The sequence below is a fragment of the Patella vulgata genome, chromosome 4 (assembly GCF_932274485.2).
Source record: "Patella vulgata chromosome 4, xgPatVulg1.2, whole genome shotgun sequence".
In the NCBI taxonomy this organism is placed as follows: Eukaryota; Metazoa; Mollusca; class Gastropoda; family Patellidae; genus Patella; species Patella vulgata.
Genome location: NC_065882.2, coordinates 67,353,099 through 67,378,929, shown reverse-complemented (window position 1 = coordinate 67,378,929; position 25,831 = coordinate 67,353,099). Strand labels below are relative to the sequence as shown.

Sequence of the window (25,831 nt, the reverse complement as noted above, 5' to 3'; positions counted from 1 at the left end):
TTTTAATATTGATCAATCAAGAAAATAATATAACTTCAAATTTTTTATTTTAATTTAATGAGATGAAACAATCACACGAAAAACATTTTGATGATTTGAGCATTTGTACAGCTTCTAAGTATACATCTCATTTACATGTATAATTACTAGGCTGTTAATGTTAATAGTTTTCATTTCGATTTTGATAATGACTATTTCTGAATGTGTATGACTAATAGTCGATATTTGCCTTCTTAGCCACTAGTTTGGAATATTGTGCCTTTTAATTAAAGTCAACTTTCCCTGGTCACTACATATACTACATTAGCTACATGTTTTATCAGTAACCATGGATCTACTGTTGTATTACTAAATGATCCAGTAAAAACACAGTAACAACAGTTTCCTGTGGCACATAATATGGGCTGAGGAAGACAAATAAAACATTAAAAGAAAAAGATGTTTTTTTCATAAAACAAGGGGACTGGCAATAAATGTATATATAGAATAAATCTATGCTTAAAATTATTGTAATAAACAGAATTATATAAAATAAATATCATTCTACTAAAATGTATTATTATTACTAAGTGCCTTGATATAGCATTAAATAATTTAGCCAAGCATACATGTATATAAGACAAGTTCAGATGATGAATTATGTCTAAATATCTATTTACAAAATGTGTTTTATATAGAGTATATTATTTAACCTACTACATTTTAGTTTCTAAAATACTGAAATGAAATGGGGGTTAATGTCTTACTTTTTTGCACCAACGGGGCAGAGTGCTATGAGGAAATTTGACATTGGCGTTACATTTACTCTTATTTTGATTTCCAACAGCCAGGGGATCTTTAAGGGGCTGGGAATGGTATGCACAGGACAATAACTTATTACTTCTCCATATGTATCAAACTAGTTATATTTATGAAAACTATATGTAGAAATTGTTAGCCATATGAACTTCCCAATAAAAAGTATTAAAGTGTTCAAAAATATACCCTGAATGGTCAACAACATCAGTCACTATTGTTAAATGGGGCTCTAGTTTGGATTTAGGTTTCAGAATCCATATATATTAGTAGAGTCATTAATGCTGTGGTTTTAAATGAGCTTTGTCAAGTTATGGTCATGAACGGCCAAGTTCGGTCACATAAAAAAACTGTCCACAAGAAAAAGTAAGCGAAGATTAGACCCTGTATTAGTGATTTCTCCGTGTTCATATTAGATCTGCATATAATACTAGATTATCTCCCCTTAGACCACACTATTTACACCTTTATATTAGTCTTTATACAAGAATGCAAATGCAAATGAAGTCCGATGATGGGAGATGTTAATGAGTATTTAATATGACTAAATGTCATCATCACTGTCGGTAAGTCCAGCTATTTCATCATCATCTCCACCTATAGCATTCCAGAATGATATGGCAATCTGAAAAAATAAAATTAATGTTGACTCTACTCAGGTATCTTCATTAATAGTTCATATTTATTCAAATTTATGAAAAAAATAAATAATTGGAATGAAGCACCAATCAGACCATGGAGAATTATCTACATTACATTATTGAAATTGTTTAATTTTAATAATTGTGAATTAACTTGCCTTTTCAGCATAAACTTTTCTGTCTCCCATTGGCATAGAATCAGCTTTATCTGTAAGTAAATATTAATTTATATATGATGTATGCTATCATACTTAATTTTTGCATGAATGATTTGATATCAGTTTCTTATTTGGTGTAAGGGGTGTTGGATGGCCGAATGGTTAGCATGTGCGCGCTGTATCACACAGTCTGTCATTGGGTCAACTGGCGGGGTTTTGATTCCCCGGTTATACGTGACAAGGAGTAGGGTCGCCTGTCCAACCTCAAGGGTTTTCTCCGGGTCCTCCGGTTTCCTCCCACTGCTAAAGACCCCTACCACGAATTATTGAAATAATATGGTATATTGACAATGTGATATTACTGTATTCTACTAAAAGAAATGAGTGTTCTATAATCATTTTGTACATCCATGTAGAACTTTAGAGAAATCGAAAAAATCTCAATGGCAGAGCCCTATGGGTGTTGCAACAAGTATACCAGACTACTATGGTACTACTTTTTGCAACTGGGCTGTTGTAGCTCTAAGAAAAATTTTCTCGGTTACCTTTCATGACTTTCAATTTCTCAAATAGTTGTTCAAATGATTCTTGTTCTGGGTGGTCTTGACCAATAGCAGCTAGAATAGCTTGTTCTTCACTTGGTAACATTGAATCTGTAAAACATCTTACACAATTAGTCATATTATATTTGAATGTTTAAAAGAACAATAGCAATGTCCACAGATTTTATGTACGTGATTAAAAATATTTTGCTACGGTTGATTTATATAATCATGATTTTGGACAAGCTGCAATAATAAGAAATCAATTTTGTTACTGACAGAGTAGAGCACTGTATCACATGGCAATCAGTCTGTTTTGAACTGATATTAAAGTTTTGACGGGAAGGAATAGTCATAATTGGCAGATGGAAACTAGATTGTCATGTATAATTGCCATGATAATAAACGAGTTCGACAGTTTTAGTGCTTAACGCAGATATGGCAGGCATTTTCTAATCCACTCAATATCTAAGCCATCCGATGGACTAGAAAACTGATTATGAACTCGTCACAGGAATTGATGTCTAAATGAAATTTATATAACATTTGAAACAAGAAAAACATCCTGCCAATAGGTAAGTTTAGATCTAGCATAGTGCTGATTTAACAGACAAACCTATTGTTTCTTCTTTTGATTTTCTGACTGTCTTTTTCTTGTCACTTTTAGCATTTTCTTTTCCTGATTCTGTTACTTGATCTGTGTCATTATTGAAATTACTACTAGCACTATCACTAACGTTGTTTAGAGTGTCTGTATTACTATCTGTAACAGCATTACTATCAGGAATGTTTGAATCAGATTTGTCTTCACTACTAGATGATAATTTTGATGCTGCTTCTTCACGCATCAACTGTTTTATATAAGGACTTTGTACATCAGGATTCTCTGTTAATAAAATATATATCAATTGAGAAAGATAATAACAGACAGCTTTATGGATAACATTCACTAGGTTTGTTAACCGCAACGTTAAATGGCGAACCGTGTTTTAATCTGTTTAAATCTCTGCCATACGATGGTCGAGAGTTGATTATAGGCTTGTCATGTGGATAAATGTCTAAATAATAGTTTATGTAACTGTTGAAGCTAAAATAAAGACCTTCAATAGGTAAATTTAGCTCTTACATAATGCATCTTTAAATCTGAATAAAACAATTTCATTTGAGATGCATATATTGCACAAATATATGAATAATTTGTTTACCTTTCATACATAGATTAGGCCATGTGTGAGCATGAAGTGCTTGAATAATTCTTTTAATACCAGTTGTTTCAGCAAAATCATCTAAAACATAGAAATAATAACAACCTAAAATTTGAAATAGTCTTTACACTGGCCTTCATTGGATGCACAATTTTAGTGAGTGTTAAGTTAAGACCAATGCCTTTGATATCACCACGTTATTATTTCATTACTATACATTGTATTGTATTTTTGTGGTGGCAATGGTCTTATTAGAAAGTACAATGATCCCAGAGAACATGCAACTAAAAATTTGTTGGTTAAATGGAGTTGAAATTGGAAAAAATTAAAGAAAATGGGAGATGGTATATACAGGGTGTATATTATTTATTACCTTCACTGTCACTAGTTTCTTCTGGTTCAAGTTCCACCATTTCAAACTCATGTTCTATACACCATTTCTGTGTAGCTATCCTACACACAGCTTTAATAAAACATTAAATTAAATACATTCCTTGTAAATATACACAAACAGCATAAAAAAGTTTGTTTGTTAATCATAAAATTATACTGTCCCTGTAGCATTGGGAATACACAATGATATATCTATTAATCATGACATTCACTTGTAGTATTCTATTAATAAACCAAATGGGGTTTAATGTCCCATTAATCTTGACATTCACTTGTACTATTCTATTAATAAATCAAATTGGTGAGGGAATATGCCATGCAGTAATCTTTGAGGGACATTTTGCCTGGACAGTGGTACTACGGCATACGCTTATTCCAAATTCAAACTGTCGTAGGTTCTTTTACGTGTACATCAACATGTACATTTGACCTCAAGTTTGCTTCTCTGCCAGGCCCTCCTATCCTGCACAACTGATAAGGGGAAATCATGCTGGAAATCGCCATGATCGAACCGAACCTGTGACTCCCATGTAAACATCAACAGTTTTACATCCATCCACCTTGCAATGTTTCTAACCATTGCATAAATAGCATACTATGTCTGACATGTATCTACAGAAACTGTATCTACTCAAAGATAGCAGCAACAGGTTTATTTTCATCTGCATTCTATTTATACTAACCATGTGTATCAGTAGCTGTATCACAAACTAACATTTTTATCTGAGCTTCTAATTGATCTAAATACGGTAGCCATGAATCAACAATCTTTAATCCAGATTTCTACAATAATAAACAATTACTTCAATTATAACAATATTCAACCCCCCAAAAATATACACCATTGGCAGCATGTTAAATATTCCAAGACAGTTATTATTGGAATTAAAATAGGCCGTAGTGCTGCTTTCTGAACAAAATGTACCTCATAAGCCTGTCTTCTTTAGCCCAATTGATGCAGAAATGTAAGATGTTAAACCCTGTATCATTTTTGTGCCTGCATCAGAGCACAAACTATATAATCTTTGATATGAAAACCGTTGTATGTGGTTCCATTCTACCAACTACTGAGCTTATTCAAAGGCCAATTTGCCCCTGAGAACTAAGATGAAAAGTGTATTATTGCTTGAATTGACAATGACCAATACGGAACTGTCCAAACATTTGAATCCTACGAAGTGATAATCTAATACCTCTTTATTATTGAAGTGAACGATAAACGCTTGAACAGATTCAGCAAATGTTTCATCACCAATAGTTCTAGTATCTGTTGTACATAAATTAATAGTTGCTGTATAATATTTAGTGTCTATCTTCCATGGAAACGCATCCACATTATCTGCTACCGTTGATGAGGCTGGCAATTCATTAACATTTAATATTTCTGAAAAATATATTCAACAGCATGTCTAACTTTCTGCAATTACTTCAAAAACGTCTAAATTTTTATTATGATGTCCATTAAATTCAAAGGGTTTTTATTCATAATTATACTATTGCAAATATCTGACATCTCAAAATGTTAGGTCCTGCTTTGGAGGGGAAGATAATTCTATTTATAATTACACTGTACTGTAGGTGTGCTCTTTATGATTCAAGTATTCAGATATTTCAGAATTAAAACACTCCACTCACTGTATTAAAGGGTAATGAAACTATAAATTTTATTGGATCTGTTGGTATATTTCATTTGAAATAAACTTTATGAAATCTGTTTGACCTTATAGAAAACTATATTCTGTAGTATATGGGGCATAGCACACCTACTGTCTAAAACAATATTAATTTTATGACCGCAGTATGCAAGGGTGTATTCGATGGTCTTCACATGTCGGCCATCAAAGGTTTTTTTTTACTACTCTTAAGAGATATTTGTACTACACCGAGCCAAATGATCAATTCATTCTGAACATATATATATTAGTAAGGCCAACTCTACATAGGCTCTGGGCAGGCTACAAGTACAAGTAGTACAAGCTGAGGTGTGTTTTTGGGTAGCTAACAGTTATAATTACTCAAATGAAAACAAACTGTAATTTTAAAAATGTGGAGAAGCTGAACGCCATAGGATTCAACACAAAACGTGTCGGGCAATTAAAATAAAAATTGTTATTTAATTTTCATTTTTAAAGCCCACTTCCAGCAGTCTGGTTGATCTTGACTATATTTGTCAATTAGCCTGAACCCGTCATAATTTGACAAAAATGTGTTGTTTCAAGGACTTTTTGACACGATTCAAACCAGCCAATTAACGGATGTGATGCATGAAACACAATGTCGTAAAAATAGAGGGATACACCACGTACTTTTTATGAAATTGCTTGGGTTATACTCTGAACAAGATGCAAACAGCGCACAGGGCGCAGCCATCTTTGTTGTTTACTGCGTTCTACGTCATCAAATTTTGATTGTTTTCATTAGTTGCCGTGATACGTCAGGAAAGGGGACACTCTTCTTTGATTTCAACTTTTTGGGGTGGTGGTTTCCTTTGAAGGAACTAAAATGGATCAATAATAATTGACTTAATCTCAACAGACTTACCATCGGCAATATTACATTTTCAATCATCTGCTTGACAGAGGCTTGAAAATGCCTGTAATGACAGAAATAGAAACGAGACCTGAGGATGTTGGTCATATTTTGGTGAAAGTGAGTATGCAAATTGCAATGCAAAAACAAAACAGAATGTGAGAATGCAGACTTTGCAGTATCTAATAAAATAGACTAAGTCTAGATCAAAGCAGATTGAACACCCTCTTCACTTCTAAATACTTATATATCTTTCATGATTTGCCTTCCACCTCACCCCCACCCCACCCTCCGAAAGAAAAAAAAACTAATCTCAAGATTAGTATTATAATTAATATTGATAGGCTAATTATAATTTTATCTCTAAGCTTTTCATAAATTCTTTGAACTGATTTAAAGTTGAGTGAAGGTACATATCACTTATCAGCTTCTATCGTTAGCCTATATGAAATTCTTGCATAAAGATGTAGACATGCATTTTCATATTCTGAATATTGCATTATCATCAAAGTGTGAACAGCGTAATACTATAGTACGGTATGTTTAATCTCGATAAGAGAATCAATCCAGTGTCTGCCTCTGGATAATCAACAAAGCTTTTTGGAAGATTTCATAGAATTCTCCACATCACAAGTTTTTATTGTACATAAAGGTGGATATTGAGTCTACCAATCAAAATCTTCACATAACTGATATAGAAAAAAGAAATCGGTACATAATGCTTGCATAAATTTTAAATACTGCCTCAAAAAGGAAAATTTGCACAATTAGCTTACTCTCCAAATTACTACATCTTTGTTTATTGTATTTAGGTACAAGATGATTTACGTCAACTTAGAGAACGTTTGTTGGCACAAGGAGATGGACAGAGTATTAGTGTATCTGATGTGGAGGCAGCACTGGCCAATACTGAAAAAGGATTACAGGTTTAATATATTATATTTACAAATAACAAGTGAATATCATAATAAAATGATTTTTTATTTAGTACGGCCTTCTGTTAAAGGGCACCTTCCCCTCCTCACACTCTCATGATTCCACTTTCCTCGTTGGCATCAATAACAGCTTGCACAGTAAATCTGAGTTAATCAACTTAATTGCAGTTATTGAATGATGAAATTTGGTTGTAAATATTGTAATTTGTATATTTATATTGCTGTTGCACTAGCTCACAGTCCACAATACAGACTGTATCATCCGATCTCTTTAAAGTTTATGTTTACATATGTGCAACCATGAATCCTACTGAATTTCTTCAACTTGTACTTTGCTTTATCTGCTTTTAGCATACGTTTTGTTGCCTTGCAAACTGTCTTATTCTTAAGCAATTTATGGTGCGTTCTTGCTACAGAAAGTTCTATTTGTAACACATATAACTTTGAATATTTGGCTCGAATGTGTTTGAACACTTTACTTGTAATTTTAGATAATTTGACCTTTTCAACTGAAAGAAAAGAAAGACTTTATTTTCTGATTGATTACAAATTAATTGTTTATCGTGATATATTATTTAATAGAGGAGAACAGAAGAAGTGGTTCATCATTTAGACAATCGTATTCAGACATTTTCATTAAATGGAGAATATGGTCAAGGTATGGAACCATATACAGGAATAGAATCAACATGGGATTTAAAAACTAATAACAGAACAGATCACATCAATAGATCAGGTTATTTGTCAAGGTAAGTAACTCTGTTTAATATTTTAGATGCAATAAGAAAAATATCTAAGTGGACACAAATTTGTATTTAAAACTGTTAAATATTGAAAACAAAACACCTCTTGGAGATTTATAGGAACGGATTGGTGAACTGCACAAGATAAAAAGGACTGGAGAAAATGTGTACTGGATAATAGATATACCGATTAACTAAAGTAAACACCGCAATCTGGCATCGAAAGCAATATGATTTGTGGAATTAATAATGTTTATTTCCAAATGTTTCAAAGAGATACAATGGTGAGGAAACCAATGATGTCATCAGCTATGTTACCGACTAAACAACCAGTACAGTTACAAGGTCTAACACCAGGTCAACAGGTACAGTGTAAACCCTTTGTTTTTCTGCTTTTCTATTTGTCCAGTGTATTGCCACTTTAATTAATATGGTCAGTCATAGCTATCAAATTTCATGATCTTGGAGATTAATGCCATAGAGTATGAAAGCATAGTACTACTAGTAGTAATTGCTCAGTCATTTTGAAATTGGAATAATTTTGAAATCTTAGGATAATTTAGGAAGAAAACATCCTAGGTCCTTGACCACTCCTGTGGAGTGTTGAATCCTTGAATTTAGTCTATGCATGATAGTGCAAGGTAACAAACATTACTGAAACAAACAAAAATTCTGTGGCAAACAGGTGACAGTTGCAAGGTAATGACATCACATTGTGTTATTTGTCAAAAGACTGGGGTTTCAAAAATTAATGTCAAACAGTGACTAGCTGAACTCAGATAAAAGACATTAAAATAACATCATTTTCCATTTTATTTCAGATGAAACAACAGCGTAATCTAAGAGCCATGTTTAATCCTCATAATCAACAAAATAGAAATGTCATGCAGGATAATTTTGGTGTTCAACTTCCTCTTATACATACTAAGAAAGAATCAAAAGTAAGTTGTGATGGTAAATGAATTATATTTGATTAAGATGTGACTGTTAAAGTAATTAAGCTATCAATGTAATTTTACAATACCTCTGTATCAAGAATATGAATTATGCTTAGATGTCATGGACTGTTCTTATCACAGACGTTCGCTCTCATTTGAGACCAATAACTGACGAATATTATTGACGTAAACTTGAAGTTGTACATGAATTAGATATGGAAAATATTGAGTTGTTATAAATATTATTTTCGAATATTGTATGGGAAAAACTAATTGTCGAGATTTATTTTTATTTGAAGCCTGTTAATAGTACTGTTGACAACGATCTCTCTTGACCTAATTCCGAATATTTTGTTTCAAATGAATTAATTACTGTGGTATTAACCCTGATTTTCTATGGCAATGAAGGTACTGATCCAATTTAACATACAGACTACTTATAGTCTAGTCCAGTGCGCTTACCTGTACAATTATTACCTTTTAAAGATATTGGCAATGACATAGTTACACTTGTGTTTTTTCCCCACAGGCCCCAAACAAACCAGTATTAGGATCAACAGTTGAACCACTAACAGTTTTACCTAAAGCTAATAGAGTTGATGCTCAGGTAAATTTTATATTTATTCACTGTTTGTATAGTTGTGCTTTTTTCTTCCTACAACACAACAAAAGTATAGGAAACTAGTAGTAAAACTGGTAACTCATGTCACCTATGATCAGAAATAGCTGAAACTGCTACAGAGATAGAGTAAAAACTTACTGGAGACCAGTTGTTGCATACAGTCAAAACTAGTTTTATATGCACTCATGTCTCAAATGTCGCAAATAGCTCAGTTAAAACCAGTTTCTACTTGTAAGGGTGAGATAAAAAAAAATTCCAGATCTATTTTCTACCTCCCCTCCCCCAAACCCCTTTTCAAATGATTTTCTTAAAACTAAATATTATAATGAGTAAGCTTGTTTATTTCAGTTGGCACCACCACCTATATCAGAAGAAGATACACAGAAAGGAATTATGAGTTTAATGGAAAGAGGTTTGATTCCACCTGCTGCTCAACTAACTCTTGATCCTTCACCTGTACGCCAAAAATCGGCACCATTACATGATCCACAAAAGAAAAATAAAACACCTGCTGTTTCAGGTAAGTATTTTATTTACTGGTTCAAATATAGTTACTTCAATATAGGATGCAGGGGAATGAGAGATGGGTCTGAGAGGAGTTGGTGTAGGTTGGCCAAGTGGTCTAATGCATGCACTGTAGATCTATTAGGTCTATAATTGATCTGATCATCTAGTAGGGTCGTCTACAGTCTCTGGGGATTTTTGTTCATTTTGCAACACTTTTGCAGCTGCTATTCTTTGAATTCAAACTGCCAAGGGTTCTTATATGTGCACTTACCGGTAAATGTATACCGAACACAGGGTGGCCTTTTTTCTCTGTCCAATCCAAATTTCTAGGCACACTTTCCTTGTCAGCCCTGCAGACTTCATCCTTGACAAGTGAGAACCAGACTTGAAAAATTTCAAAGATTCTACAGAGGCCCAGCTGGGATCCACATCTTCCAAGCAAGAAGCCAGCAGTGCACTACTGCTCGACTATTGCACCCCTCACTTAAATGTAAATTCTAAAAAAAGTTAATGACATACAAGTACGAAGCTTCAAAATTTACTTTAGTATAACTTATAACTTAAACCATTTCAGATATGACTGGTTTATATGCTGGAGTTAGATTAGACGTTATTGCGAAAGAACTAGAAAATTCTGATGCAATAGTAAAAGTACCTGGTGCTGGTCAATCAAGAGCAGACTCGTCAGAATTACGAAAATATTATAATCACTCAAGGATAACATCAGCTACTTCTACTAATTATGCAAAAACACCAGTCTCCATGAAAACATATGAGATGCCACTCCAACCAATGGTATGTTTTTTTTAAATGTATAATCATTATTTTGTTTATTAGTCAAATTATTAGTTTTATTGTTCAAAAAAGTAATTGAATGTCACTAGATAAGAGAACACGAGAAAAATAGAAATAGTCCGTACTTTGCCTTGTTTTTATTCATTCTATACTTAATAAAAACATGGTAATGCACAGACTTTTTCTATTATTTTTTTTTGTGTTCTCTTATCTAGTGACAGTCAATTCTTTTTATGAATTGATAGATATCCTCTCACAGTCTGGCACAACAACTTTTCGTCTTCGAAGGAATTGTTAGTGAGCAGAAATTCACCCTTGTATCTGTTATCACTCTTCACTTCAGTCAGTTATATAGAGGGATAACTCATGTTTTCCTTTCGCGTTCGTCACTTCTGTTTGTTGAAACCTTCATTAAGCATTTATCGTAGCAATAATCTCTGTTTTAAAATTATATTTGGAACGTATTTAATTAGTTCTATCACAAATGTGATAATGACTGACACCAATATTGTCCTTTAATAGTGGAATGTTCTTTATACAGAGTTGGAATCCCAGGATGCAGATTTCATATTTAATTATGTAAAATAGTTTTATTTACATGTTTATGTGTATTTCATCTGGGAGGTATTATTATAACTAATCAAATATTTCAGCGTCTGCCACCATTACAGGTGTTACAATTTTTTTTATTTCTGAAGCCATCTATATATATGTACACATTTCTTACATTATATACATGCATGATAGTTAGCATACAATCCTTTCATTAAAAATATAAGATCTATTATTATGCATGTAAGATCTATCAATCTGTCTTTGCTAAGAATAAATCTATCTTTATTATTAAATGTTTTCTACATTAAGAAGTATAAAACAAAGAATATTAATGTTACAATCTACATCCATGGAAGCCTGTGTTTTTATAAGCTTTAAATTATTATATTTAGGTTGTGGATGCTTATCAGGTAGATGTGGTGAAAGGCGTGCTGTTTTTTTTAATAATTTGATTGAATTTTGATACTTTATAACTTCAAATGATATTTCTTGTTTCTGTCTCCTAACATTTTACTCTTAGACTATGTATACTCTTTGCACACTTTAACAAAACAAATTAATTATGTGTGTATTTGTCCCCTGAACATTAATAAGCTTTCACAATCACACATATATTTACAAAATCTATACAATTGTCTTAGCTGTGTTACTGTTAAATTTTACCAAACAAAATGAGTTACCTCCCCTTAGTCTTCAGCTTTTACCAAATATATAGATTGATTTGTAATTTATTGGCGATAATATATATACACTTTATTCTACATATCATAAGTAATTAACTCCAATGTGTGCAATTAAAAGTTGTTTTTTTTTAATGTATAGAATGTGAATCTGATCAAAACTAGCAAGATGTTGATTTTAATTAGTTTTATTTCTGATGTCTGTAATATGTCTGTACTAGATTGAAATCTGACTTAATTCCTTTGATGCTGGCAGAATAAAATATCAGAATACATGTATACAAATCGATCAGGGCCAACCTGATGAAATCTTTATTATTCTTTAATGTAAAAAACTTTAAACTTAGGCAGTAAATTGAATAAAATACTTGCTATGTAGCCTATGTAGGGATTTGGCTTACAGGCTACATGATAAAATCTTTATAAGTATTCATAATCTCACAATAAATAGCACATCTGTTGGTTAGATTTAATACAATGTTGTACAAAAATCAGAAAAAATTGTAATTTAATTTTGATCAGATTATTAGAATGCATCCTTGAAATTTGTGCGTAGTTTTAGTTTTTTGGGGATTTTTGTTGTATTATAAATTTTATTTTTTGATTATTTTGAGTTTTCTTTACGTAAATTATAATTAGCTACATAGAATCAGTAAAATAAATTTTGAAAAGTTTCTGTGTATATATAATTGTTTAGTCATTTATAAAATTTGTATTTTAGCCTCCACCAACAACACCAGCTAGTGGAGAACTGAAGTTAATGAGTCACAGATTTGCTATACAACATGGTAGAGTGCGAGATAATCAACCAGAATTTCTGGCTTTTAAACAGCATTACTGTTTATCATGGGGAAGGTCAGGCTTTGGTTTATTAACATAAACATATAATGAATGATGTATTATTTATAATATTTTATAGTTAAAAATAAAAAATAAATTTATTGAATGAATGGATCAAGTATTAATATTTTATGGATGAAAATTGAAAAGAAATTTTCTGGATATTTTGGGTTTTTTAGAGAATGTATTTTTGTCGTGTTAATATATATTAAAATTTTAAATTTTATTTCAGTATTGTGACAACTATTAGACAATTAGAGAAGATGTTGTCAGCTTATTCTGTTCCTATAGCTTTTATAAATGGAGATAGGTAATTAGATTATGAAATACTCTGTACATGTATATTACCTAGCAGGGCTGTTAGAGCACTGAATTCTTGACCGGAATGTTCAAGTTTAAATTCTGTCACATGGCAAGAAGAATCTCTGGTTGTCGCTTGTCAAGGGTAGTGCCTGCATGGCTGACCTGCATGGCTGACAAGTAAAGTGTTGCCAACTCATATAGATGGGATGAAAAACTGAGGTCCATCTGTGATCAATTAAGAGTAGTCTGAAACGCTGCTGTCAGGGCAAAATTCTCTTACCTAGCATTGTACACATGGTCATAGAAAAAAATAACCTTTTAGTTGCAAATTGATTGAATTATTGTGTTGACACTATTTCTCTACTTTTCTTTCCTAACAGTGCTTATACTTCCAAAGTTGTTAAATTTACATGTAACCAAACCCTTGAATTATAAATATTTTAAAATGAAGAATAACTGTTATTTTTCAGGTTGGCTGATCTATCTGTAGAGTTTGAACTTGAAAGACCACCATTTATTGAAGATTTATTAACAGTGATAGTCAACAGAGAAGATATAGAATCAATCATAGCTAAACCAGTAAATATTCTAGCACTTACATAAACCTTGATGCATTGATATCATTCGATACATATTACTCTTTATCACATAATAATTTATTAATATACATCAAATAGATTTCCCTGCTGACACTATAGACAAAGCAACTTGTATTACTGTAGTTGCCTATTTAGATTGGAGCAAATAGAGAAATCTTTGGAGCAAATAGAGAAATCAACTGACACCTAAGCTGCTTCTTGATAAATGCTTATGTTTATTTACAGATTACCCCTTCCTTCCCCCCTCCCAAAAAACAAAACAAAACAAAAACAACCCCAACAACATCTATTCATTATGACTTGACTATTCAATATGACATAACTATTCATTATGATACAAATGTTCAATGTATTATGGGTTGTTTTTTTTTTTCAGGGTAGGAAATTCCTTGGCCAGAATGGACCAGTGGTTGCTGCTACATGTATACAAGCATCATGGCGACGTTACGTAGATAGAAAACAATATCTAGAATATCGTAGATTAAAATGGGCTGCTGGGGTTATTGCTATATCGTGGATTATGCATATTAAAATGGCTAAAGTCAGGAAACAACTACGTCAAACACGTCTTGATGAATTAGAAAGATTTAAAGAAAGAGCCAAGGTATGAGTTAAAAATATCTTGATAATGTGGATCATTGTTTGAGAAATAGATTGTTATTACGGGTGTTCGTTACAACAGATAATCTTCGCGATTTATACCCTTAAATTGGTATCCTTGTGAATATGACATATTGACATATTCCTGTTCTGTTATTCCAGTAAACATTAATATATTTTTGGATAAAATATCTACAGAAAAAAATGTTGAACTGAACTGAACTCTCAGGAGATCTAAAAGGTTACACTATGTTTGGTGGTGGTGGGGAGGGTGTTGGATGGCTGAATGGTAGCACGTGCGCGCTGTTTCATTGAGTCAACTGGTGGGGTTTCGATTTCCTGGTTTCTTCCCACTGCTAAAAACCCCTACGTGCAAGTGAATTATTGAAATAAAATTGAAGCATGTGTTAGTCCCGAAATGACCTAGTTTGTGTGAGTGGACGTTAAACCCCATCTCTCTCTCTCTCTCTCTCTCTCTCTCTCTTTTTCTTTGGTGTCAAAGTCAGGTATTATACATTCAGTCACCTGTGTACTGTTGGTGTGCAAGGTAAAGGAAGCCTTGATATTGGTACTGAACAGTGGGACATTAAACCCCATTTAAATTTTAAATGTTTAGTCATTAGATGTCTTGCATTTATCTAATATTGGGTAATGATTTTACTCTGTAGTTTATTTATATGGATTTTATTTTGTAATTCTTGTAGAAATTGGCTGTTAATTGGGATAGAATTAGTTACAATAGAAGAGTTATAATACACATACCGTCATTAGGTCTATCTCAGAATATTAGAGATAGTATTCATGATTTCGGTATTCGACAAAATACTCAGATGGGAAGATTATGTGATATACATGGTAAGTAGAAATGATTAAAGTAAGTTCAAACTTAATGTTCTGGGTTGATTCTGTTAGTAATTTGTAAACACTGCTTATATGATTGTGATAGAATTATTCAGATAAATTACAATACTACATTCAACAGATGTGTGTAAACAATACTACTAAAAAATATGATATATTTTGTTTTGAGTTTATATCTTTTTTATCATGGTTTAATCTGTCCTAAATTGTACTCAAGTTGATACAAGTTAAATAATGGAAACAAATAAAATTATCAAAAGTAAATGATCTCCCGCCCCATCAACTGGCTTGTTTATATCGTTGTCAGAGGATGCCGAATGTTACAAAATTTTCAATATGTCATATCTATGTACAATCTGATTAAAATACAGATCTATATTTCGTTTCGTTTTTTTATACTTTCGATGGTCTACACTACATGAAGATCTGACAAGTTATAGCAATAGGTCATGTCAGGGGTCAAAAGACCGACTTATGACCCTATCATGTCAGATATTTGATTAACCAATCAGCATTGATGTTACTAGTGGATTACCCAGTTCCGTGCAAAACACGCCTAAAGCTCGCTGTGACAGACCGTTTCATTGGCTTATCCCTGACACCATTCAGAACACAAGTTAAATAACAATTCTTCCAGATCCAAGTGTAGTAAAGACAAGTAAAACGACATTTTGAACTATAAAAACGAAACGAAATAGGATCTGTGTTTTAACCAGATTGATCTTTGTAAATACTGAACCAAAATGAACCATTGTTTTTAGAGATTCAAGTTTCACAATATTGTAGTTTGCAAAGACTTCAAAATCCCTCATGGCGATCAGCGGTTGTGAAGTGAATTTACATATATTAATTATTGTTACAGATCCTAATGTAGATGTGATATTTGTCTCACCAGTACCATTAAGTGATGAATCATACCAGTATTATTCTAAACTATTGGGTTTAAAGGCTGCTATAGGTAGCGGTAAGGTAGAAGATCAAGAAGATGTTAGTGATAGATATAAAATTATTATACCTGAAGCCATCAAAAGCTTTCCTGTAAGTTTTAACTTTAATAATGAGTTGCTTAAATAAGGTAGTACTTTTATTTGTTAGTTACACATGCTTTGATTGTGGTAAGTTTATGTCAACTGCATGTAGTTTTTTTCAGCTTGTCTCTCTTGTGTCGGTTCTAATTTTTGATTGGAATGGAATTAATAACCCAACATCAATGGTTAGGATACTGCTTAATAAAAGTGTCTTAATATTTGAAGAACTTTTTTAAAACTGGGATAATTGCCATTCAAACCTCTTTTTTTTTGCAAATCAATTCTTTCACCCAGTTTATTTATTTTACATATTAAGCATTTGTAAAGCAACATGATCTAAATTCATTGATATATAATTTCATCATTTGTCTGTGATGTTTTCAAAGAAATTTGCTTGTTTTAACCTCCATAATTGGCATGGTTTAACTCTTTATATCATGATATATGGCATGCAGGTTCTTGGCATATAAAATACGTCTAATATCCATCAACAATAAAATAGAAAGAATTTAAAAATAAAAAAAGAAACAATACATTTGACGTTGAGAAAAGTAAATTGTGTGTTTGATACAGTTTATTTATTTATGTTTCAGACACACAGAATGTGTTTATCTACCATATTAAAATACAGTCCAATAGCCTTACAGAGAATAAAGAGATTAATAGTAGGACGAGAAGCCTTAATAGTTACAGGTGTACCACATAAAGATGATTTATCTGTAGCTGATGCTTTAAATATACCTATATTAGCACCAGAACCTGATATAGCTCACCTTTATTCTACTAAATCAGGATGTAAGAGAATATTTGCTAGTGCTAATGTTGACATGCCTCATGGAGAATATGATATTTATAGTCTGGCTCAGGTAAACTTAATCCATTCTTAACAATATTTAAGTTAGATATCAGGGCCCTTATTCACGAAAACTTAAACTAAGATAAAATCGAAATTTTAAGAAATACTGCAACTTCATTGGATATATGCAAATTGATTTTACTGGTCAGCCAATCGAATTGCAGTATTTCTTAAAATTTCGATTTTATCTTAGTTTAAGTTTTAGTGAATAAGGGCCCAGTCCATCTGTCATTGCAAGCAGGATTTCAGATTCAGACATGCACAGTTTCTTCTATCATCATACTTTTAGGGAAACAATAACTCTGTTCTTAATTTGATGAGGTGTAGATATTGAAACTTGGTGTAGATATTCATTAAGTGAATGTCTTGACTGAGTTATATGTACATTATGAGCAATTTCTGCTTAGCTAAATAAGCAGAAATAAGCAACTTGATTTGTCGGTGCTTTGGAACAATATCTGATTCTAACTGAGTGAGAGGGAATGAAATTAGTTCATTACATCAATACCTTTTAACAAAGTCCGACAATAGGAAGAGGGGGTTGGCTGACCGAATGATTAGCATGTGCACGTTGCATCATAAGGTCTGTCATTGAGTCAAGTGGTGTGGTTTTGATTCCCTGCATGTACGTTACAAGGAGTAAGATCACCTGTCCAACCTCGATGGGTTTTCTCTGTGTTCTCCGGTTTCCTCCCACTGCTAAAGACCCCTACGCACAAGCGAATTAATGAAATAAAATTGAACCGTATGTTATTCCCAAAATGACCTAGTTTGTGTCGAGTGGATGTTAAACCCCATTTCTCTCACTCCAAAAATGGGGAATTTTCTGATTAGGTTAAGCAGAGTGATTAGTGAAAAGATTTGGGAATTGATGCGGATGAAATCAGTCTTACTGTTGGCTTGTTAATGATTTTAGTGTGGATAAAAGCATGAGAAAGTAGATATTGTCTGAAAAAATGCAATTGACAATTGGTGGTTTTCAAGTAACTGTGGTTACCTAACATTTCTTATTGTTATGATTAGTTGACAATATAAGCTTTATGTTATAATCCTTATTATTGCAGCTTCATGAATGTTTAGCTCAACTGGTAACAGAGAATTTAAATGTTAAACGTTGGTTATTTAAACTTGATGATGAGTTTGATGGTCGAGGTATAGCTACATGTGATGTCACACAATTTCTAGAATGTTATAAATGGGCTTTGAAAGAATCTAAAAGATATGGTGAAAAATGGTCTAAAAAATGGGCACAGGTAAAAATTGTTTTAACTACCTATTACAGTTTACTAGTACACATTAAATACTATTGATTATTATTTTATTAAACATACATTATGCAAGAGCTAAATCTGCCTATTGCAGGTCTTTCTTTACGTCTGAAATGTTATCTAAATTATTAATTAGACCATAATCAACTCCCGATGCCATCTTATGGGTTTGATTTTCATTGGATTTGAATCTGATCTGCTGTTCAACGGCCATTGATGATTAAACGCAAAAATGGATAAACGAGACTTTGTTAATATCATGACAGTGGTAACAATTACAATCAAGGCTACAGTGATTTTAAAATAAGGTTTTCTCGGCTTAGAGTAAAGCAATTTGACTGAAATTTTCAGCATATTCCCTTTACATTATCTAGTTTTTTTAAACTATTTTAGTGAGAACTGCCAGTTCTTTATCTAATCTTGCATAATTTATCTTTAATGCAAAATTTATTTAGCCCCCCCTTTCAAATACGTGTTCAGAGTGCTTTACAATGTTACAATTAAAAGAATATAATTAAAATAAAAATATGCATAATAACAGAAATAAAAAGATTCCAAGGAGAGAAAGCTCTTAAAAATAAATGTATTTTCAAATCCTACTTAAAACTGTAGACAGTATTACAATATCTTAAAATAATTGGCAATTTATTCCATAAAAGAGGTTCTTGAACAGTGAATGAGCATTGATCAAAAGTTAAAACTTTTGCCGAGTTTGGTTTTAAAAGAAATTTATCTTAACATCTACATAGGATTGGACCTAAGTCATTGAAATGTTGTGAGCTTAACTTAATAAAAAGAAACTATTATATTTTTCTTCTATTTTACAGGAAGCAGCCTATATTAAAATTTTAGCTGAAATACCAGAAATTTTGATCACTTATGCTCAACCTGCTAACAAAAAGATCTATCCAACATGGTCTAAATATCTAGAAGCTTTTCTAAGTCAGGGTAAATATAACTAATTAGAATTATTTTATTGTTATTAGTACATTGCATCTCTCCATTGTAATAATCTCTGGTTATAACTTGGAAGTTGAGTGGACTAATGCATGTGCTTTAGATCGTAAGGTCTATCTGTCATTGAGTCAAGTGGGGTGGCTCCAATCTCACACTTGTACATGATAAGGAGTAGGGTCACCTGTCCAACCTCATGGTTTTTCTCATTTCCTCTCAATGCTAAAAGATCCCTGTGTGCAAGAGAAATATTTCCCCAATAATTATAACATGTTATTTATATTTTATAGGTGGTGTTATAGAGGCGTGTCCACCATCAGAGAGTATAACAACTTTATCTGCTGATCTGTTAATAGAACCATCTGGTAATGTTAGAATATTGACTGTAGGAGATCAGATACACGCGGAATCACCACTATCATGTTGGGGAATGTCAATACCACAATCCTCTATAGAACCATCTATTATAAACAGTGCTTGTTTTAATATAGCTGAGGCATGTAGATCTAGAGGTATTGTTGGATATATGACGGTGGATTTTGTTACGTTCATTAATGATAAGGTAAGTAATAGAATTTTAGATAAGTATTTTAATCATGAGAGAGAGAGAAATGGGGTTTAACGTCCACTATGCACAAACTTGGTCATTTCGGGACTAACACATGGTTCAATTTTATTTCAATAATTCGCTTGTGTGTAGGGTGAAAACCCAGGAGGTTGGACAGGCGACCCTACTCCTTGTCACGTACAACCGGGGGAATCGAAACCACGCCAGTTGATTCAATGACAAACCTTATGATACAGCACGCACGTGCTAACCAATCGGCTATCCAACCCCTCTATTTTGATCATACTTTCAGCTAGAGCAGAGATGGGAAGAACTAGATATCCCTGGACGGTGTATCTTATCCCATTTATCTCATTAGTGTCAAACTAACCAAGAAAAGTTTTAACAAGTTTTCATTAGTCCAAACATTTGAGTTCCCATAAAATGTGTCAGGACTAATGAAATTTAGCGTTGCTGGGTAGAGTTTATGTTTTGCAAGAATTATCCTGCTTTTTCAGCTGAAATTTGTGAATTTTGGCCCATGAAGTATAGGATCTAGAATTTGTGATAACTGATATGAATTAATTTGTCTTTTTGTAACATATGATTATTCTGACTGTTTCATTATTGTCTTGATATCCAAGCATTATTGACAAATGAAAAAATAAATCTTCTTCGCCTCCTCAGCATTTGAATACTAAAATAATAACATATAAATACCTAACATGTTATATCACGAGATATCCTTTTAATAATTATATTTGTCAAATAGTCCTTTTGAATTTGTTTACAATAAAGTCTTAGTTAATTGATTGATAATTTTTGGGTGAAGATTCATGAAGAAAATATTTATCATATTACAGGTGAAAGCTGCAGTAGGTCAGTGAGTAAGGTGCTGGCTTGTTAACCTGGAGGTAAAGGGTTCGCTCCTTGATGTTGGCCAAAAATGTTCCTCTTGATTTTGTGGCATGGTGCAAAGAACAGTGTCTAGTCATTTGGAAAAATGACATCCCATGTACACGTTGGCATGCACATAATAGAACCCTTGACAGTTGGAATTTGAAATAAGAGTAAATGATGTTAATTTCATTTGATTTTACAGGTAGAACAGAAGTTATGGGCATTAGATATCAGTCTAAGTTACAGTGATACCCTGTCAATCTTCCAGTTATTGAGATATACAACTGGTGGTAAACTAGATACAGAGAATCATATCTTTAATATTAAACCACCAATACCAGACGAGAAAAAAGTTAAACCAAAACGCAAAACTGGTTCTGAAGTAAGTTATATTGACAAAATGATGATTATTAATATTCTAGTTGTCTCAAATCTACCCGTTAAAATACTAAAAATGATTTACATTTCTTTCTAAGGTTGTTGGGTGGTCTAACATGTGTACTTTGGATCTAAAGGTCTACATTGAGGCAAGTGGGGTGGTTTGGATCTCAAACTTCTACATAGCAAAGAGAAGGATTGCTTCATGGGTTTTCCCTTGTCCTCCGGTTTCCTCCCTCTGCTAAAGATACCTATGCGCAAGGAAATTATTGAAATAAAATTAGCCATGTTAGTCCCAAAATTACCTAGTTTGTGTTGAATGGATGTTAAACCCCTTCTCTGTCTCTCTTTTCATTCTTTTCTGTTTCTTAAATCTTTCTTTCTCTATTTCGACTACCTATAGAAAACTGTATCGCTACCTAGCCCAAGTCCAGAACCACAACAGGTATATATTTACTGTAAAAACAAGAAATATGTTTTTATACTAGTATGCATAACCATCTTTTCATAAATTGGTTATACAACTATTTTTGTATCTATTTTTGAGAGGTAATATAGGCCTAGCCTATTCCTCAATACTTTTCTCAGAATAAAATATTATATAAAAGAAAATATAGAGTTCATGAAATTAATCTGACCAATAATAGGGCGACTGAATATATTCATATGTAATTTAAAAAGATGTATAATAGGTCATATCTATGGCCTTTACTTCTCTTTTTAAAAATATAATGTCATAAACTATAGGTTAATAGTGCATACAAAGATTGTTAATACCAATATTAATCTTTACAAACCTAACTAAGACTTAATAGAAAAAATCCTTTTTAATATTTTCTGCTGAAAAAATGAATTTTAAATTAGTTTTATTTTATTGAAAGAGTTTATCCGACATAAGAAGACTTTGTTTCAATGTCATGTGATTTTGTAATAAATGTTAAATATAGTTTAGAATATTTTTGATTGTAGGAACCACCGAATACATGTAGATATGCTGTAATGAGTACACGTCTTCTACATACTAATCTAGCTGTTGTACATTATAGTGTCTTCTTTCAAATGTGTAGAGCTCATGGTATTGGGTTCGATATCAAGGTAATTATTCAGTTTAATTTCTATCCAAAAATATTTTCATAGTTTGTAAAAAGCTCCATGTGTCCAGAAATACAGAGCCGCAAAAGTTCTTCAGAATTTACCAGTCTGGTTTCCCCTTATCAGTGGTGCAGGAAAATGAGTTTTGTTGTTTTTACGAAACCAAAAGCAGAGCTTCTGTGTATACTATTGGCAGTACCCTGCATTCTGGTTGTGTTAAGCTCAGTCCAGTTTGTTTCATTTTGAGAATATGTTTAAATTTTTGAATGAGATAATATGATTTTGTAATACTCAATATTTTAAATTTTTGTTGTAGGAGAAACAAGGAACAGCTTTTACACTTATAGATAGTTTTAGTAGAGAAAGATTAGGAATGATGTAAGTACAATGGAGTTTTTGTGATAAATATTTATAATTTGATCTTAGATTTAAGTTGTTTAGAATTTGGGATTGTTATCTAATCCAGCATCTGGTGAGAAATATATTTGCAGTGTAATAATTTTGACCTTTGATATTGAAAGAAAATGAATAATTCTCCCCTTTAGAATTAATCAATCATGTTTTAGTTGCCAGATGACAAAACATTATCTGTTGGATGGCCGAATGGTTAGCACATGCGTGCTGTATCATAAGGTCTGCCATTGAGTCAACTGGCGTGGTTTCGATTCCCCGGTTGTACATGACAAGGAGTAGGGTCACCTGTCCAACCTCGTGGGTTTTCTCCGGGTTCTCTGGTTTCCCCCCACTGCTAAAGACCCCTACGTGCAAGAAAATTATTGAAATAAAATTAAATATGTTAGTCCCGAAATGACCTAGTTTGTGTCAGTGGAGTCTCGAAATGACCTAGTTTGTGTCAGTGGACGTTAAACCCCATTTCTCTCTCTCTCTCTCTCTCTCTCTCTCTCTCTCTCTCTGTGTATAGGTTACATTAAATTTATGTTAAAGTGCCTTTTTGTTGGGTTTTTATTTTCAGAACAATAGGAGATAATCTACAAGGAGCTCTAGCTATGTTTGCTCGTAATCTTTCTGTTATACATCAAGAAATATCGGCGCCAAACATGCAGGGTGATACAAACTTTAAGGTGAATATATTTTACAATTTACAAATTTATTTACCTGTAGGAAATATAGTAATCCTAAAAAAATATTTTAATAAATATGGAGATACAATTTATCATTTAAGTATTAACCCTTTTATGACTACAGTCTACTCTCATTTAAAATTTCAACTGTCAAGGGTTCTTTTACGTGCAATGAGTACACAGAATCTTGGTTTTTCGTCCCATCTGAATGACTAGACACTGTTCCTTGTCATGTCACCCCATCATACACCACTGACACAGCAAAACCATGCCGAAAAATTTTAAGGACTTTCTTGTCCAACACTGGGAGCGAACCCAAAGTAATTACCCTATGTGGGTGTAAGAATCTTAATTATGTTCTTAATATTAATGTAATTTGTTGTATTGTAGGGTGCAATAGAAGATATTGAAGGTATATTAGGTACCACAATACAGAATGCTGAAGATCAACTAACTAAAGAGACTTGAATGTTTAAAGTTATTTTATCATATTGTGTATAATTTTCTAATATGTGTGTACATAAAGTGTGGAAACTTTGTTGGTTGTGATTATTACAAACTATTTTGTGCCTTTCTGTATATTATTATGTTGTAAAAAAAGTACAGACATCTTTTTTAATTTTGTAGAATTGCTCATCTACTGACATCTAACAATATTTGTTAAGTGAAAACATATTTTCCGTGTAAACATGCAAGCCAGGGAGGTATTAAGTTAGTAACTTGCAATTAACACAAGGAAAATATAACTCAATAAGATTTAAATGGTGTATATGCAGTGTGGTATAGGAAATTTAATAGTGTATTAATGTTCTATTAAAATACATCACCTTTGATGTTGGTGTATCATTATTTCAAGTAATGTTACAGGCAACATGGTAATCGGACATTATTGGAAATATAGGTGATGATTTCATAGAAATGCACATGCGGGATACTGTAGCTGTATTTTAAGTTGTTTAAAGGCCTTGAGTAAGATATTGCGTAACATATTGATACATCACTCGGACTGATCCCTCTTGTAGTATCAATATTTACTTAATGTTTCGCTCTCCACCTTTAAACCATACTTAAATGAGTGTCACAAACTGATATGATAATCACATATTGTAATATTTCTAAAAAGCCATAGTGTTGTTAATACATCTACTGTTAAAAAGGAAATCAGACAGTGTATTTTAAAAAGAATCTCAGCTACACATAGTAAACAATTGTCTGTGACAAAAAGACACCAGATAGCACTACAAACAGAAATTTCACCAATTTTGACAAGCTGTTAAGAGATTCTGTTAAAGCTTAATAATTTGTCATTGTACTATGTACAAGTGTCAATAACCTGGGGCAAAAAGTTGTTAATAAAATAGTAGGCACATTATAGGTTAAATTTATAACTCAAAAGAAGAAGCAACTCACTTTTAGATATTCGTAATGGAGATAGTTACTAGTGATTCTTCCTCTTTACTAAGATTAGCATTATATCAATGTAAATAAAAACAATATTATCATGTACATTTATGTAAATAGTTTATATAGTCCCTTTCCTTCATAAATCTATCATTATATACATGTGATAATTTTATATTTTAATAATATATTTATTCATATTTTAATTATATTTGTATTGATTTCATTCAGCATTATAATTGTTACTATTGCTAATTAAGCCTATATATCCTTATGAACTATTTGCAAATTATATCAATTTTATGTTAAAAAGCAACATTCCTTAGTTTCAAGTTTCGTATAAAATTTTATTCTAAGTTGTATTACATAGTTTATTTCCATCCTTTCGTAATGTCTGTTAAAATGCAAATTATATATAAAAAAAAATTGGTTTTAAAAAAGCAACATACCAATTAAGATTTTTGAGTTTTTTAGATCTTTTTATTCTAAATATATTTTTCTATATAGTTTATTTCCCGTCCAATCATATAAAAACACCCATCATTCCTGTTAATAAGTTTTATTTAAATTGTATTTTAAAGTTTATTTACCGTCCATTATGATGTTTGTAATGAAATGCATACAGTATTATTTACATGATTGTTTTATATTTCTATTTTAAATACAATGTTACAAGTTTGCTGTGATGTATTTATATAATCTATTCTATGTTTATCAGCATTATTTATTCTATAAATTTAATATTGATATGGTATTGATATTAAAATTATTATTCATCCAATCTCAATTATAGTCTTGTTACATTAGAGGAACCAGCCATCTATACTATAGGTAGGTTACTGGATTCAACAAAACCAGGCTCTTGGTGTATGAAAGTTTTTGTTTACAATATTGTTACTCTCAATTTGTCCAAGAAACAAGTTTGCCAAGTTTCATGTCGATCATACTTGAATTAGCAGAGCCAACGAACGAAAGAGAGAGAGAAATGAGGTTTAACGTCCTTTCGACACAAACTAGGTCATAGGGGTTTTTAGCAGTGGGAGGAAACCGGAGGACCCGGAGAAAACCCACGAGGTTGGACAGG

General features: G+C 32.2%; 2 protein-coding genes across 3 annotated transcripts; one reads left to right on the top strand and one right to left on the bottom strand.

The window, feature by feature from the left end:
• Positions 1-30: 30 nt before the first annotated feature.
• Positions 31-6,165, bottom strand: LOC126819037 (alpha- and gamma-adaptin-binding protein p34). Its single transcript, XM_050546850.1, has 9 exons — positions 6,041-6,165; positions 4,928-5,118; positions 4,418-4,517; positions 3,715-3,804; positions 3,342-3,422; positions 2,753-3,022; positions 2,140-2,247; positions 1,595-1,644; positions 31-1,420 (listed from the first exon to the last, which is right to left on the bottom strand). The coding sequence occupies exons 1-9, from the start codon at positions 6,102-6,104 to the stop codon at positions 1,340-1,342; spliced, it is 1,035 nt and encodes a 344-aa protein (XP_050402807.1). The 5' UTR covers positions 6,105-6,165; the 3' UTR covers positions 31-1,339.
• On the top strand, positions 6,137-25,472 carry LOC126819035 (IQ domain-containing protein H). 2 transcript variants are annotated; one of them, XM_050546846.2, is made up of 24 exons: positions 6,137-6,383; positions 7,076-7,189; positions 7,781-7,947; positions 8,216-8,306; positions 8,763-8,882; positions 9,409-9,486; positions 9,850-10,021; positions 10,583-10,803; positions 11,457-11,474; positions 12,760-12,893; positions 13,111-13,188; positions 13,652-13,760; positions 14,157-14,384; positions 15,085-15,235; positions 16,104-16,279; positions 16,863-17,135; positions 18,190-18,378; positions 19,221-19,341; positions 19,638-19,909; positions 20,997-21,176; positions 22,142-22,267; positions 22,581-22,642; positions 23,238-23,346; positions 23,737-25,472. In XM_050546846.2, the coding sequence occupies exons 1-24, from the start codon at positions 6,324-6,326 to the stop codon at positions 23,812-23,814; spliced, it is 3,327 nt and encodes a 1,108-aa protein (XP_050402803.1). In that variant the 5' UTR covers positions 6,137-6,323; the 3' UTR covers positions 23,815-25,472. The 2 variants fall into 2 exon arrangements, with proteins under 2 accessions (XP_050402803.1, XP_050402804.1); XM_050546847.2 differs by lacking the exon at positions 11,457-11,474 and having other exon boundaries at positions 6,142-6,383.
• The last annotated feature ends 359 nt before the right edge of the window (positions 25,473-25,831 follow it).